The following is a 13584-nucleotide window of genomic DNA, read 5'->3' on the forward strand; positions in this document are numbered from 1 at the left end:
TTTCATCTCGAAAATTTTATAAGGGGTACCCCTTGCCATTTTTTTGAGAAATTTTGCAAACAAAATTAAATTGGTTTATTTTAATGCCAATTGGTTCAAATAAGACTCTTTTCACTCAAATAATGCTTTAAATTGAAAAAGATTGAAAAATTGTAATAAAATAATAAAAAAATCTATAAAATTGCCTATCTCCTAGGCTCATTTTTGCACCAAATTTTGCCTATAACTCTGTCGGTATCCAACGGATCGCCAATCTTTAACTTGTGGTCGATAGATGGCACCAATGGCTACATTTTCTTCTTGGACGGCCATGCCCTCAGATGTCTGTGCCAGCAGTTATTCGAGGAACCAAGTTCCATACCCTGTTTGAGAAAATGTAAAATTTTCTTCATTTTTGAGTAATTTAGCAAAATGTACAAATGTGATATATTTGAATGCGAATTTGTTGCAATAAGTTTCTTTTCACTCAAATAATGCTTTAAATTAAAAAAAGAATAAAAAATCAGAAAAAAATTTCAAAAAAATTTTTCACTCGAAAATTTCATAAGGGGTACCCCTTGCCATTTTTTTGAGAAATTTTGCAAAAAAAATTAAATTGATTTATTTTAATGCCAATTGGTTCAAATAAGTTTCTTTTCACTCAAATAATGCTTTAAATTGAAAAAGATTGAAAAATTGTAATAAAATATCAAAAAAATCTATAAAATTGCCTATCACCTAGGCTCATTTTTGCTCCAAGTTTTGCCTATAACTCGGTCGGTATCCAACGGATCGCCAATCTTTAACTTGTGGTCGATAGATGGCACCAATGGCTACATTTTCTTCTTGGACGGCCATGCCCTCAGATGTCTGTGTCAGAAGTTATTCGAGGAACCAAGCTCCTTACTCTGTTTGAGAAAATGTAAAATTTTCCTCAGTTTTGCTCCAAGTTTTGCCTATAACTCGGTCGGTATCCAACGGATCGCCAATCTTTAGATGGCACCAAGGGCTACATTTTCTTCTTGGACGGCCATGCCCTCAGATGTATGTCCCAGAAGTTATTCGAGGTACCAAGTTCCATACCCTGTTTGAGAAAATGTAAAATTGTCCTCATTTTTGAGCAATGTAGCAAAATTTATAAATGTGATATATTTGAATGCGAGTTTGTTGCAATAAGTTTCTTTTCGCTCAAATAATGCTTTAAATTAAAAAAAGAATAAAAAATCAGAAAAAAATTTCAAAAAAATTTTTCACTCGAAAATTTCATAAGGGGTACCCCTTGCCATTTTTTTGAGAAAATTTGGAAAAAAAATTTAAATTGATTTATTTTAATGCCTATTGGTTCAAATAAGTTCCTTTTCACTCAAATAATGCTTTAAATTGAAAAAGATTGAAAAATTGTAATAAAATATCAAAAAAATATATAAAATTGCCTATCACCTAGGCTCATTTTTGCTCCAAGTTTTGCCTGTAACTCGGTCGATATCCAACGGATCGCCAATCTTTAACTTGTGGTCGATAGATGGCACCAATGGCTACATTTTCTTCTTGGACGGCCATGCCCTCAGATGTCTGTGTCAGAAGTTATTCGAGGAACCAAGCTCCTTACCCTGTTTGAGAAAATGTAAAATTTTCCTAATTTTTGCTCCAAGTTTTGCCTATAACTCTGTCGGTATCCAACGGATCGCCAATCTTTAACCTGTGGTCGATAGATGGCACCAAGGGCTACATTTTCTTCTTGGACGGCCATGCCCTCAGATGTCTGTGCCAGAAGTTATTCGAGGAACCAAGTTCCATACCCTGTTTGAGAAAATGTAAAATTTTCCTAATTTTTGCGCCAAGTTTTGCCTATAACTCGGTCGGTATCCAACGGATCGCCAATCTTTAACTTGTGGTCGATAGATGGCACCAATGGCTACATTTTCTTCTTGGACGGCCATGCCCTCAGATGTATGTCCCAGAAGTTATTCGAGGTACCAAGTTCCATACCCTGTTTGAGAAAATGTAAAATTGTCCTCATTTTTGAGCAATGTAGCAAAATTTATAAATGTGATATATTTGAATGCGAGTTTGTTGCAATAAGTTTCTTTTCGCTCAAATAATGCTTTAAATTAAAAAAAGAATAAAAAATCAGAAAAAATTTTCAAAAAAATTTTTCACTCGAAAATTTCATAAGGGGTACCCCTTGCCATTTTTTTGAGAAAATTTGGAAAAAAATTTAAATTGATTTATTTTAATGCCTATTGGTTCAAATAAGTTCCTTTTCACTCAAATAATGCTTTAAATTGAAAAAGATTGAAAAATTGTAATAAAATATCAAAAAAATCTATAAAATTGCCTATCACCTAGGCTCATTTTTGCTCCAAGTTTTGCCTATAACTCGGTCGATATCCAACGGATCGCCAATCTTTAACTTGTGGTCGATAGATGGCACCAATGGCTACATTTTCTTCTTGGACAGCCATGCCCTCAGATGTCTGTGCCAGAAGTTATTCGAGGTACCAAGTTCCATACCCTGTTTGAGAAAATGTAAAATTTAATTCATTTTTGCTCTAAGTTTTGCCTATAACTCTGTCGGTATCCAACGGATCGCCAATCTTTAACCTGTGGTCGATAGATGGCACCAAGGGCTACATTTTCTTCTTGGACGGCCATGCCCTCAGATGTCTGTGCCAGAAGTTATTCGAGGAACCAAGTTCCATACCCTGTTTGAGAAAATGTAAAATTTTCCTAATTTTTGCGCCAAGTTTTGCCTATAACTCTGTCGATATCCAACGGATCGCCAATCTTTAACCTGTGGTCGATAGATGGCACCAATGGCTACATTTTCTTCTTGGACGGCCATGCCCTCAGATGTCTGTGCCAGAAGTTATTCGAGGAACCAAGCTCCTTACCCTGTTTGAGAAAATGTAAAATTTTCCTAATTTTTGCTCCAAGTTTTGCCTATAACTCTGTCGATATCCAACGGATCGCCAATCTTTAACCTGTGGTCGATAGATGGCACCAATGGCTACATTTTCTTCTTGGACGGCCATGCCCTCAGATGTCTGTGCCAGAAGTTATTCGAGGAACCAAGTTCCATACCCTGTTAGAGAAAATGTAAAATTTTCTTCATTTTTGAGTAATTTAGCAAAATGTACAAATGTGATATATTTGAATGCGAATTTGTTGCAATAAGTTTCTTTTCACTCAAATAATGCTTTAAATTAAAAAAAAGAATAAAAAATCAGAAAAAAAATTCAAAAAAATTTTTCACTCGAAAATTTCATAAGGGGTACCCCTTGCCATTTTTTTGAGAAATTTTGCAAAAAAAATTAAATTGATTTATTTTAATGCCAATTGGTTCAAATAAGTTTCTTTTCACTCAAATAATGCTTTAAATTGAAAAAGATTGAAAAATTGTAATAAAATATCAAAAAAATCTATAAAATTGCCTATCACCTAGGCTCATTTTTGCTCCAAGTTTTGCCTATAACTCGGTCGGTATCCAACGGATCGCCAATCTTTAACTTGTGGTCGATAGATGGCACCAATGGCTACATTTTCTTCTTGGACGGCCATGCCCTCAGATGTCTGTGCCAGAAGTTATGCGAGGAACCAAGCTCCTTACCCTGTTTGAGAAAATGTAAAATTTTCCTAATTTTTGCTCCAAGTTTTGCCTATAACTCTGTCGATATCCAACGGATCGCCAATCTTTAACCTGTGGTCGATAGATGGCACCAATGGCTACATTTTCTTCTTGGACGGCCATGCCCGCAGATGTCTGTGCCAGAAGTTATTCGAGGAACCAAGTTCCATACCCTGTTTGAGAAAATGTAAAATTTTCTTCATTTTTGAGTAATTTAGCAAAATGTACAAATGTGATATATTTGAATGCGAATTTGTTGCAATAAGTTTCTTTTCACTCAAATAATGCTTTAAATTAAAAAAAGAATAAAAAATCAGAAAAAAATTTCAAAAAAATTTTTCACTCGAAAATTTCATAAGGGGTACCCCTTGCCATTTTTTTGAGAAATTTTGCAAAAAAAATTAAATTGATTTATTTTAATGCCAATTGGTTCAAATAAGTTTCTTTTCACTCAAATAATGCTTTAAATTGAAAAAGATTGAAAAATTGTAATAAAATATCAAAAAAATCTATAAAATTGCCTATCACCTAGGCTCATTTTTGCTCCAAGTTTTGCCTATAACTCGGTCGGTATCCAACGGATCGCCAATCTTTAACTTGTGGTCGATAGATGGCACCAATGGCTACATTTTCTTCTTGGACGGCCATGCCCTCAGATGTCTGTGTCAGAAGTTATTCGAGGAACCAAGCTCCTTACCCTGTTTGAGAAAATGTAAAATTTTCCTCAGTTTTGCTCCAAGTTTTGCCTATAACTCTGTCGGTATCCAACGGATCGCCAATCTTTAACCTGTGGTCGATAGATGGCACCAATGGCTACATTTTCTTCTTGGACGGCCATGCCCTCAGATGTCTGTGCCAGAAGTTATTCGAGGTACCAAGTTCCATACCCTGTTTGAGAAAATGTAAAATTTAATTCATTTTTGCTCCAAGTTTTGCCTATAACTCTGTCGGTATCCAACGGATCGCCAATCTTTAACCTGTGGTCGATAGATGGCACCAATGGCTACATTTTCTTCTTGGACGGCCATGCCCTCAAATGTCTGTGCTAGAAGTTATTCGAGGTACCAAGTTCTATACCCTGTTTGAAAAAATGTAAAATTGTCCTCATTTTTGAGCAATGTAGCAAAATGTACAAATGTGATATATTTGAATGCGAATTTGTTGCAATAAATTTCTTTTCACTCAAATAGTGCTTAAATTAAAAAAAAATAAAAAAAAAAATAAAGAAATTCCATAAATATGAAAATTTCATAAGGCTTACCTCTTACCTTTTTTTGGGGAAATTTAGCAAAATTTTATAAATTGATTTATTTTAATGCGAATTTGTTGAAATAAGTTTCTTTTCACTCAAATAATGCTTTAAATAAAAATCAAGAAAAATAAAAAAAAGTTCTATAAATTTGAAAATCATTTCGTTTCAATTCATTTGAAACAAAACTCACTCGCACATTTTTGTTTCAACTCACTCATTTACTCTTTTTGCAACTCGACTCACCACGGCTACATGCTTACACTCATGAGTGAGGTAAAGGACCGAACCTTAACTTATACGTTTAGGCCGGATTTTTTTTATGACTTCGAAATGAGTCGTTAAACGAGCTGACTCCTAATAACGACTCATTCACTCTGAGTTAACCGACTAAAAAGAGTTGTTATTCTCATCTCTAATATACACACTCTGGTTAAAAAAGGATTTTTTGGAAATTTTTGCAAAGAAATGCTACCTTATTTGTTGGATAAGAAGAGTTCCCATTAGACAGCGTAACTAGCGCACAACTTTTGATGAAATTTTCAAGACAGAAGAATATACAAGAAGATGTTCTCTAGTTTCGCAGCTTCTTTCTCTATTCATCTTCTTCTATTTTCTTTATTTATCCATATTTTGATGTAAAATTTGTACAAACTTGCTGTCTCGCGAAAGTTCTCTGTATTAATCGAATTTATTTTATTTTTTTCATTCAATAAATTGTTAAAAAAATAGCTTATAAAAACACTGTACTCAAACGACTGTTTATTTTTCAATTGTTTTTGTATTTATTGCATAGATTTCGATCTCAGTAATAAGTAACTAATAACGCTCCCAACGTTTTAACAACACCGTTTCCATTTTTTTTTTTTAGTTTTGCTTCATCCATTGTTTCGCCACATTGCTTTCTGCCGCTAAGTAGATCGCCATCGTAACATAAAGACTACTAACCACCATTTTGTTTGATTTGTTCGTACGGCTCAAAACAAAAATCCATCCATCTATCCTGCCATCCCTCGTACGTATTCGTATAAAAGAAAATAATATTCATTACAATACCTTTAATAATATTATTAATAGCAGCGCAATTACAATAAATCCATCCAGTTAATAATAACTAACGCGTAACGTTTCTTTTCTCTCCTTCTTTTGCTATATATTACCGTCGTAAAGGACACTAAAGAAAACAATAAAATATAGAAAGGGAGCACATTTGTCTCGTTTGCTAATAGCTAATGCCTATGAATTGTTTTGTTGTTTCTTTTTTTCGTGAAATGAAAAGATGTAAATTGTAAGCATTAAAGACATTCCTTATCTAATGAGGAAGTGTGCGCAACAGTATACACACACACACACGTAAATAAATCAACTGCTTCGGTTTCGATCAAACTTTGTCAATAATTCCATTCCTTAAAACACAACACCGATCTTGCTTTCGGTGCTTTTCGTGCCGTCGGTCCCGTACGCTAAAATCTACCAAATGCCATAGTTTTGATTTTTAAAATTTAGAATTCACATCCCCCCACCTTCCTGCCGCAGGGGGCCTGTTTGAGTTTTCAAATCAATAAAAACAATCTAACTACAAGAAAGGAAGAAACTAATGTCTAGCAGTGATTTTTTGTTCGCTTTTTCTTAGTGTTTCCTAGCTTTTTGCGCATGATTATTCAACAAACCCTTCCTTACGACCACGGTTGTGGATGTGGTGCGTTTTAAAAGCACAACACACCTTCCTAACCGCAGCGGGTTAATATTCTCTTACCATAGCGATCGTGATAAATATTTGTGCTGATGTATGTTTTTGCTTGGCCATTCGACAACACACTGTTTATATGCTTCTGGCATAATTCCAGAATTCCAGATACACACGGTACGGACTGGAACACTCTCTCCCATGGACGGAACTGGTACACGATCAGCATTGTTTACCGTGTTACGATTGAGATTAGGGGCAAAAATATCTCCCACCCTCAAACGTTTCAGAGTCATTGCTGAGCATGATCCAACGAAAGGGGAGCGTCAGGATTTTACTTGACACGAATCGTGCGCTGCTTGTTCATGTTGGTCAGCATGAGGGAAATGTAGGACGTTAGCAGATCGTCCATCTTGTAGCCGAGGGAAGTTTCGCACAGCAGCTTCGAGCCACGCACCAAGTTACCGATCGTCATGTGGAAGTATGTGTTACCGGACGACCAGTTCGAGATCCGTGTGAATGGGTGTGTCACCAGGATGTCCTTTGAGAGAAGTTAAATGATAATTAGTTTTGTCATTAAAAAGCAACAGCTTCACATTCCTACCTTGGACGTGGGATGAATTAAGCTAACACCGTGCTTGTTGATCGCGATCAGCAACATTTCCGGATAGTTCGGTTCAGTTGTCTGTTTCACCTCGAAAAATGCCGAACCAAACGTTGGCCATCTGAAGCAACAAAAAAACATAATAATGCGTTAATAGTATAGATTTCCAGCAAGCCAAGCTTCTTCCTCACCTGTACACGATCTTAAGGAATGTAATTTTGGCATCCTCGGGCGACATGCCGGCATCTTGATTGTACGCCGCAACGATCGATCGTTTCCAATCGTTCACATTCTGCAGCTTGATCAAATCGGACGGTATCAGTTCGCGAAGCATTTGCCTAAAAGTGGACCAAAGAGATCGATTAACCACGATTTCCTCCCCAAAGACTAAGTGACCCAAAAAACGTACGGTATTGCCTGCAGCTCCTGTTTACTCTCACCGAACCGCACGCGGTACACGAGCGCGGCCAGCTTGATCGCTTCCTCCTTTGAGCATTTGTGGTAGCCGCGCAACAGCTTCGGCAGCTCCTGATGGTAATGGAAGATCAGATCGGCATTCTTGTCCTTCCCGGGTACCGTGTTCGTCCACAGCTTCTTCATGAAGAACACCTGGTACGTGAACTGTGGGTTCGAACCGTCCCGCGTCGGCCGTGCCTTCTTGATCCAGTCCGTCAGATGGCGCACAAAGTCGAAGAAGAAGTCTCCCTCTGGCACTGAGATAACCTTGTCGGCGATCTTCACGAACAGGCTGAAACCTTCGCTGGAGCGCAGATTTAACCGCTGCGAGATGTTGTGACAGAAGTCCTTGGCGCGCGTCGACGAATCGACCTCGAACGCTTCGTCCGTATCGTCCGGGAAGTACACCTTGTGGAAGATCTGTGTCGTTTTGTGCTGGATCGCTTCGACCTCTACCTGGTGCGGCGGGTACTTGCGCTGCCCGTTGCGGATCGTCTTCTGCAGCCGGTGCAACGAGTCCTGCGATATCGGATGGCGACGGGTGCGCAGAAATAGCGTCAGCTCTTTCAGCAGCTGCTGACTGCAGGCGAACAAACCGGTCGAAAGCCACATCAGCTCCCAGCCGCGCTCCTCCGACAGCCGGTTCCGGTTGTCCGTGAGCTGTTTCATCAGCTGACAGTAGATCTCATCCCGCAGGATCTCGTGCTTGAGCGGTCCGTCGAAGATGTGATCCGTGATTTCGTTACCGATGCGTGGCCGCTTCGATGGCAGATCTCCCATGTACTTCATGATGGCAATGAACGCTAGGCAGGACTCCTCCGCCAGTTCCTCCTTGGCGAGCAGCTTCTTTAGCAGTGGTTGCTTGAGTGGTTCGCGCGAGTAGCGCCACAGTTCGTCCCCACCGCGCCCTTTCGAGCTGAGTGTGCTGAGTGCTTTCGACATGGTCCGTTTCGGTGGTGGCCGGAAGTGATCGAGCGAATACTCGGCCAAATTGTGCGGTCGATCCCGTCCCTCGGTGCTACCGTTTGAGTGAACCGAGTTTAGACGCTTGCCGTGATGGGCATCCTCAACGCTAAACAGTGCCAGAATGTCTGGCGGCGGTTTTGTGAGCGTGGGCAGCACGTAAACGATTTCCGCTGGGAAGTCTCCTCGTTCTTGCGTTCGTTCACAACAACCTTGAAGGTGAGCGACAGTCGTTAGAAGAGCTGTTCGTCTTTATCCACTTGCTTAGCAAACTTACCTATACACCATCCCGAATTCAACACAGTCTCACCGGTGCTTTCGTCCTCGAGTATAATCAGATCACCTTTCAGGAACGACAAGAAGCTAGTTCCTTCTCCCGGTGCCTTATAGTCTTGCAGTGCTATCACAAACTTTGAGCTGTTTTCAAAAGTATAAAGCAAGAATGTTTCATTCCGCCTGATCCATGTGCAAAATTTATCAAACAACGTACCGTTTCTTTAACCCCTCTAGGAAGTACACCACAAGATCCCGTATATCTTCCGCGTTCGGGCTCTGGAATGTGAACTCCTCGTTTCGCACCGTCGACAGGGAGAATGTCTGCGTGAACACCTTGTTCGTCTTTTGACTCGATACGGCCGTTATCTCCGGGAAGGACAACTCCAACAGCACCTGTTCCTGATCATCCACTACATAGACACCTGTCCAGTTAACTGCAATAATAACGTCATTCTTCGGTAGATTTGGACCAGAGTTTCTAAAATAATAAAAAAACATTGATAAATTATCACCTGATTCAAGAGACATTTGCATTGAAGAAGACCTACCTGTATGCTTCATAAAAGCGTGAAAATAGAAGTGGCCATTTATACTTTGCATAGCTCACGACGTCCTCTTTCACCTTCAGGGCGGCTGCTTTCTCCTTCAGATAGTAACTCTTCTTGTACGCCGTCAGTACAAGCGCTGCCCAGCGATCGATTGCTTTCTCGATTCCGGTTAAACAGTAGTCGGGTATAAAGTTGGGCAGCAGTGTGTACAATCGATCCATCGACATGTCTGTGCTGTATTCGATGTAGTACTGCTGGGCGGCAATCATCGCCAAATCTTCCTCCTTATCGCATCGATACTCTCCAAACTTGACGCCTCGCACCACCTGCTGGTAGATTAGATTCGTTGCCACCTGATCCTCGATCGGGTTATGCCAGGGGGCGAATATTTCCTTGCGGAAGAATAATCGCCACGGTGCGTTACGTTCCTGAGCGCCCTGTTCCTTCGCGTACTGTTCGCACTGTGAAATGGCATCCATTACGTGATCTCCACCACTACCCAGCGAGGACACCTTGTCGAACAGTGCTATATAAAGCGAAAAGCCGAACTGATCCTTAAGTGTGATCTTGTCCGATAGCTGATTGCATAATTCCCGTGCGGTTGTTGCCGAATCCGCTAGTAACGTCTTCGTATTGCCATCCATAAACGTAATTGGCAGCATGATCGGTTTCTTTGACTTGGTGGCCTGCAATTCTAGCCAGGATGGAGGTTGATTACGAGTACCATTGTTAAACGTTCGCTTCAAGCGTTCCTCACAGTAAGGTGCGTACCCTGGAGGACCTTCGCGAATAAACGACCGAAGATAGTTGACGAACTTTTCCGACGGAGCAAAACATCCGACGCACAGGGAAAGCAAGATCCAGCCACGGGCGTGCGATGACTTTGACGGGTTGTTTGTAAGCTGCTTGCAGATCTGACAGTATATCTCGTCACGTAGCTCCGCGCGCAATATACCGTGGCCGATGATGAAATGCAACTTTTCCAAATTAGACGTTGGACGTGACTCCAGCCACGACTGATAGCTGTCGGCCGTGTACTCCTCGTCCTGGAGCCGACGACGCACATCCTCGCCTAGCTTATTCTTACGCTTGAGCGTTAGCGATACCAGCTTGTGGCGAATCGAGCGAGGCTTCTGCTTGAGAAACGCTTCCGGATCAAGACCCATCATCTGTGCCTCCTGAAACTCCTTGCTGCGGATAAAGTTACGCCCAAGCGTTGCCGTTACCTTTGACATTACGGACGTATTGTCGCGATCCATCGTGTGATAGCGGGGCTCGGGTAGATCTCCGGTAAAGCGCAAGATTGTGATCCATAGTGCCTGTGCAGCCAGTTGATCTCCTTGTGTGTGGAGTGGAAGAAGCGGGTGTTTGAGCGGTTTCCGTGAGTAGTAGTGCGTAATGTTGCCCTGGAAGTAGGTGGCAGCGAACTTTTGGAACTTGAACTCGGACAAATCTTCCTCATCCTCCGAGATGGTATGTATCGGACCGATGATGTCGTCGTGACTACCGGCATTAACTGGTAGATCGTTAAATACGGACGTTTCTCGACCACCGTGTGGAGTGGGTGCTTCGCTGCTCGAGTCGGGCAAGAAGTCAAACATCGCCTCCACCAGTTTACTATCGTCGACCGGCTCGTCCGCCTTCCGGGCCGCATCATTAATGATGTTCTTCTTCACCTCCACTCGCCGTCTTTCTTCCAGCTCGATCTCCATCTCCTTTCGCTCGATCTCATTCAACCGGTCACGGTAGTGCTGTTCGGCGATCTCCTTCGCGCGCTTGTTACCCTGATGCTTAAGCTCTTCCTCCTCCATGCGCCGCAAACGTAACGCCTCGTGGTGACGTCGGTATTCCAGCTTCAGCTTGTGGTACCGCTTCATGGCAATCATACGCCGCACGTGCGATTGAATTTTAATCACCGCCCACATCTTATGTCCGTACTCACGCCTTACCAGATACCCTCGAATGCGTGCCTGCAGCCGCACGATATGTCCCCGCAGGTGTCGGAACCGGTGGCTAAGCACACGGGATCGTATCAACGCCTGCAATCGCATGTAACCGATGCGCATCTTCTTATAGCGTTGCCGTTGGGCGTATCCCTTCCAGTACTTCTGAATCGTAACGGCTGCCTGGCGCATACGCAAGAATCGTCGCCTATACACCCAGCCACGGATCGATCGCTGCAGGATGAGGATTTTGCGCGTTAACACCCGGTCACGTTCCTGCTCCAGGAACAGGTCGTGTGCATCCTTGAGGAACACTTTCGTATGACCTAGCTGATAGTCCGACCGTCCAAGCACCGTTGCGCAGATCTTCGACGTAGCCATCCGACAGTCGGTCCGATGTGCTGGCGGTATGCCATTGATCAAGAACCGATACCGCTCGACAAAGTCACGGAAGTTGTGTCGAATTGGATATCCAGCTCGCCGGATACGGATCGTCTCCATCATGCCCGAGTACCGGAGCTGCCGACAGCAGAGTGCCCGGTCGAACATCATCGGTTTCTTCAGCTCGTTTGGTTTGATACACCGAATGAAGAACGGCTGACACTGGCTGAGTGTTTTCATCAACGAGTCAAGACTCTTCTTAAACTGTGTGGAAAGTGTCGGTGTACGTTTGCGTGTTTCCGCCCCCATTCCAATGTCCTCGGCAAATACCAGCTGCAGGAATTTGTTTGTGGAGCTTGAAATTAACTGCAGTAAATCGGCACTGAACGTATCGCGATTCTTCTCCAGAAATCCACGCGTATCGTAAAACACGACACCGGCAAAATGATTTAACCCAAAGCTGGTGTTAATGTCGGACTTGGGCTTCAGGTAATTCCGATGCGTGCCGTGCGTTTTGTGCAGCTTTGCCAGCATCGTCTGATCGGTGCCCTTCGGAAATTTGCTCTCCTCATCGATCAGTGCCATAATGTTAAGCTGCTTGATCGCAATCAGATCGAGCGCATCCTGATTGTCCACAAACTCGATGTGCTGCCAGTTGATACTTTCGTGATTGTACTCCTCCTGCTCTAGCTTGAAGATGTGCTGCACGAAGAATTGTTGCAGATTTTCGTTCGCAAAGTTAATGCAAAACTGTTCGAAACTGTTGTGATCGAAGTTTTCGAAGCCGAAGATATCCAACACACCGATGGCACTGCGCGTCGATGACTTCGGTTTGTAGATGGCCTGGTTGATCTTCTTCACGATCAGCACAAACAGTCGCCCATAGATGCCTTTCACGAATGCGTCCCGCACATCCATCGACTGATCGCGCGAAAGCGTCGACACAACCGTCTCACCATGGGCGAACAGTGTTTTACGCGTTAGTGCATCGATAAACGGTTGAAGCGGCACTTCGAGCAAGTTCGCGACACGTTCCACGTTGATGTGCTCGGGAATTTCCGTCGCGTCCAGATTGTCGATCACGGTCGCATTGTACTTGATGTTACCGGTGTGTAGCAGTGCAGCAAGCAGCTTCAAGATTTCCCAAATCTCGTGATCCGAGAAGCACAGCACCTTCATAGCAGACCGGATGTCCGCAAACTCGGCCGCATCGTTACGGCCATCGCATCGAATACACCCGCCTCCAGTGAGATAACGATAGTCAGCCGCCTGACCAAGATCCAACCGTCGCTTTTCCTCCGGCGATAAGCCGGCGAGCAAGCAGTAGAATATGTGGTAGTTCCGTTCGTCCGCATTCTGGGACACGATGCGCGATTTTTCCAACAGGTACTGTTCAATCTTGGCACCTTCGATTACACCCGCACTATTGAAGTGAATGTCAATGTACTTGCCGAACCGGGACGAGTTGTCGTTGCGGACCGTTTTCGCATTACCGAACGCTTCCAGTATCGGATTTGCTTCGAGAATCTGTTGCTCGATCCACGAGTGTTTGCCACTGATCGCAGCCAGGTACTGCAGGATCAGCTTTGTACTCTCCGTCTTGCCAGCGCCCGATTCACCCGAAATGACAATGCACTGATCCTGCCCGTACCGACGCATATGTGCGTACGAGTTGTCACCGATCGCGAATATGTGTGGCGGCAGTTCACCGATCTTGCGCTCCTTGTACAGCTTGATCTGATCGGCTGTATAGATGGGCAGTATCTGGTACGGGTTGACAGCAACCAAAATGGAGCCGGTGTACGTCTAAAAGGTAGAACAATTTCCGCATTTAACACAGATACGGAGGAAGAACAATCGTTTCGTACCA

The 13584-nt window shown here is 42.9% G+C and overlaps 1 protein-coding gene across 9 annotated transcripts in view; it reads right to left on the reverse strand.

Annotated features, from left to right (window-relative positions):
* Positions 1-5617: 5617 nt before the first annotated feature.
* LOC125764451 (myosin-VIIa) overlaps positions 5618-13584 on the reverse strand; it is a 28915-nt gene continuing 20948 nt past the window's right edge. For all 9 annotated transcript variants that reach the window (XM_049428713.1, XM_049428714.1, XM_049428711.1 and 6 more), the window contains exons 5-11: positions 9391-13520; positions 9057-9320; positions 8844-8983; positions 7557-8778; positions 7339-7485; positions 7148-7268; positions 5618-7084 (exon numbers count right to left, since the gene is read on the reverse strand). In XM_049428713.1, coding sequence (XP_049284670.1) covers positions 6878-7084; positions 7148-7268; positions 7339-7485; positions 7557-8778; positions 8844-8983; positions 9057-9320; positions 9391-13520 — 6231 coding nt within the window. In that variant the 3' untranslated portion in view covers positions 5618-6877. The remainder of the gene's footprint in view (positions 7085-7147; positions 7269-7338; positions 7486-7556; positions 8779-8843; positions 8984-9056; positions 9321-9390; positions 13521-13584) is intronic.

This window comes from Anopheles funestus, chromosome 2RL (assembly GCF_943734845.2).
Source record: "Anopheles funestus chromosome 2RL, idAnoFuneDA-416_04, whole genome shotgun sequence".
Classification (NCBI taxonomy): domain Eukaryota; kingdom Metazoa; phylum Arthropoda; class Insecta; order Diptera; family Culicidae; genus Anopheles; species Anopheles funestus.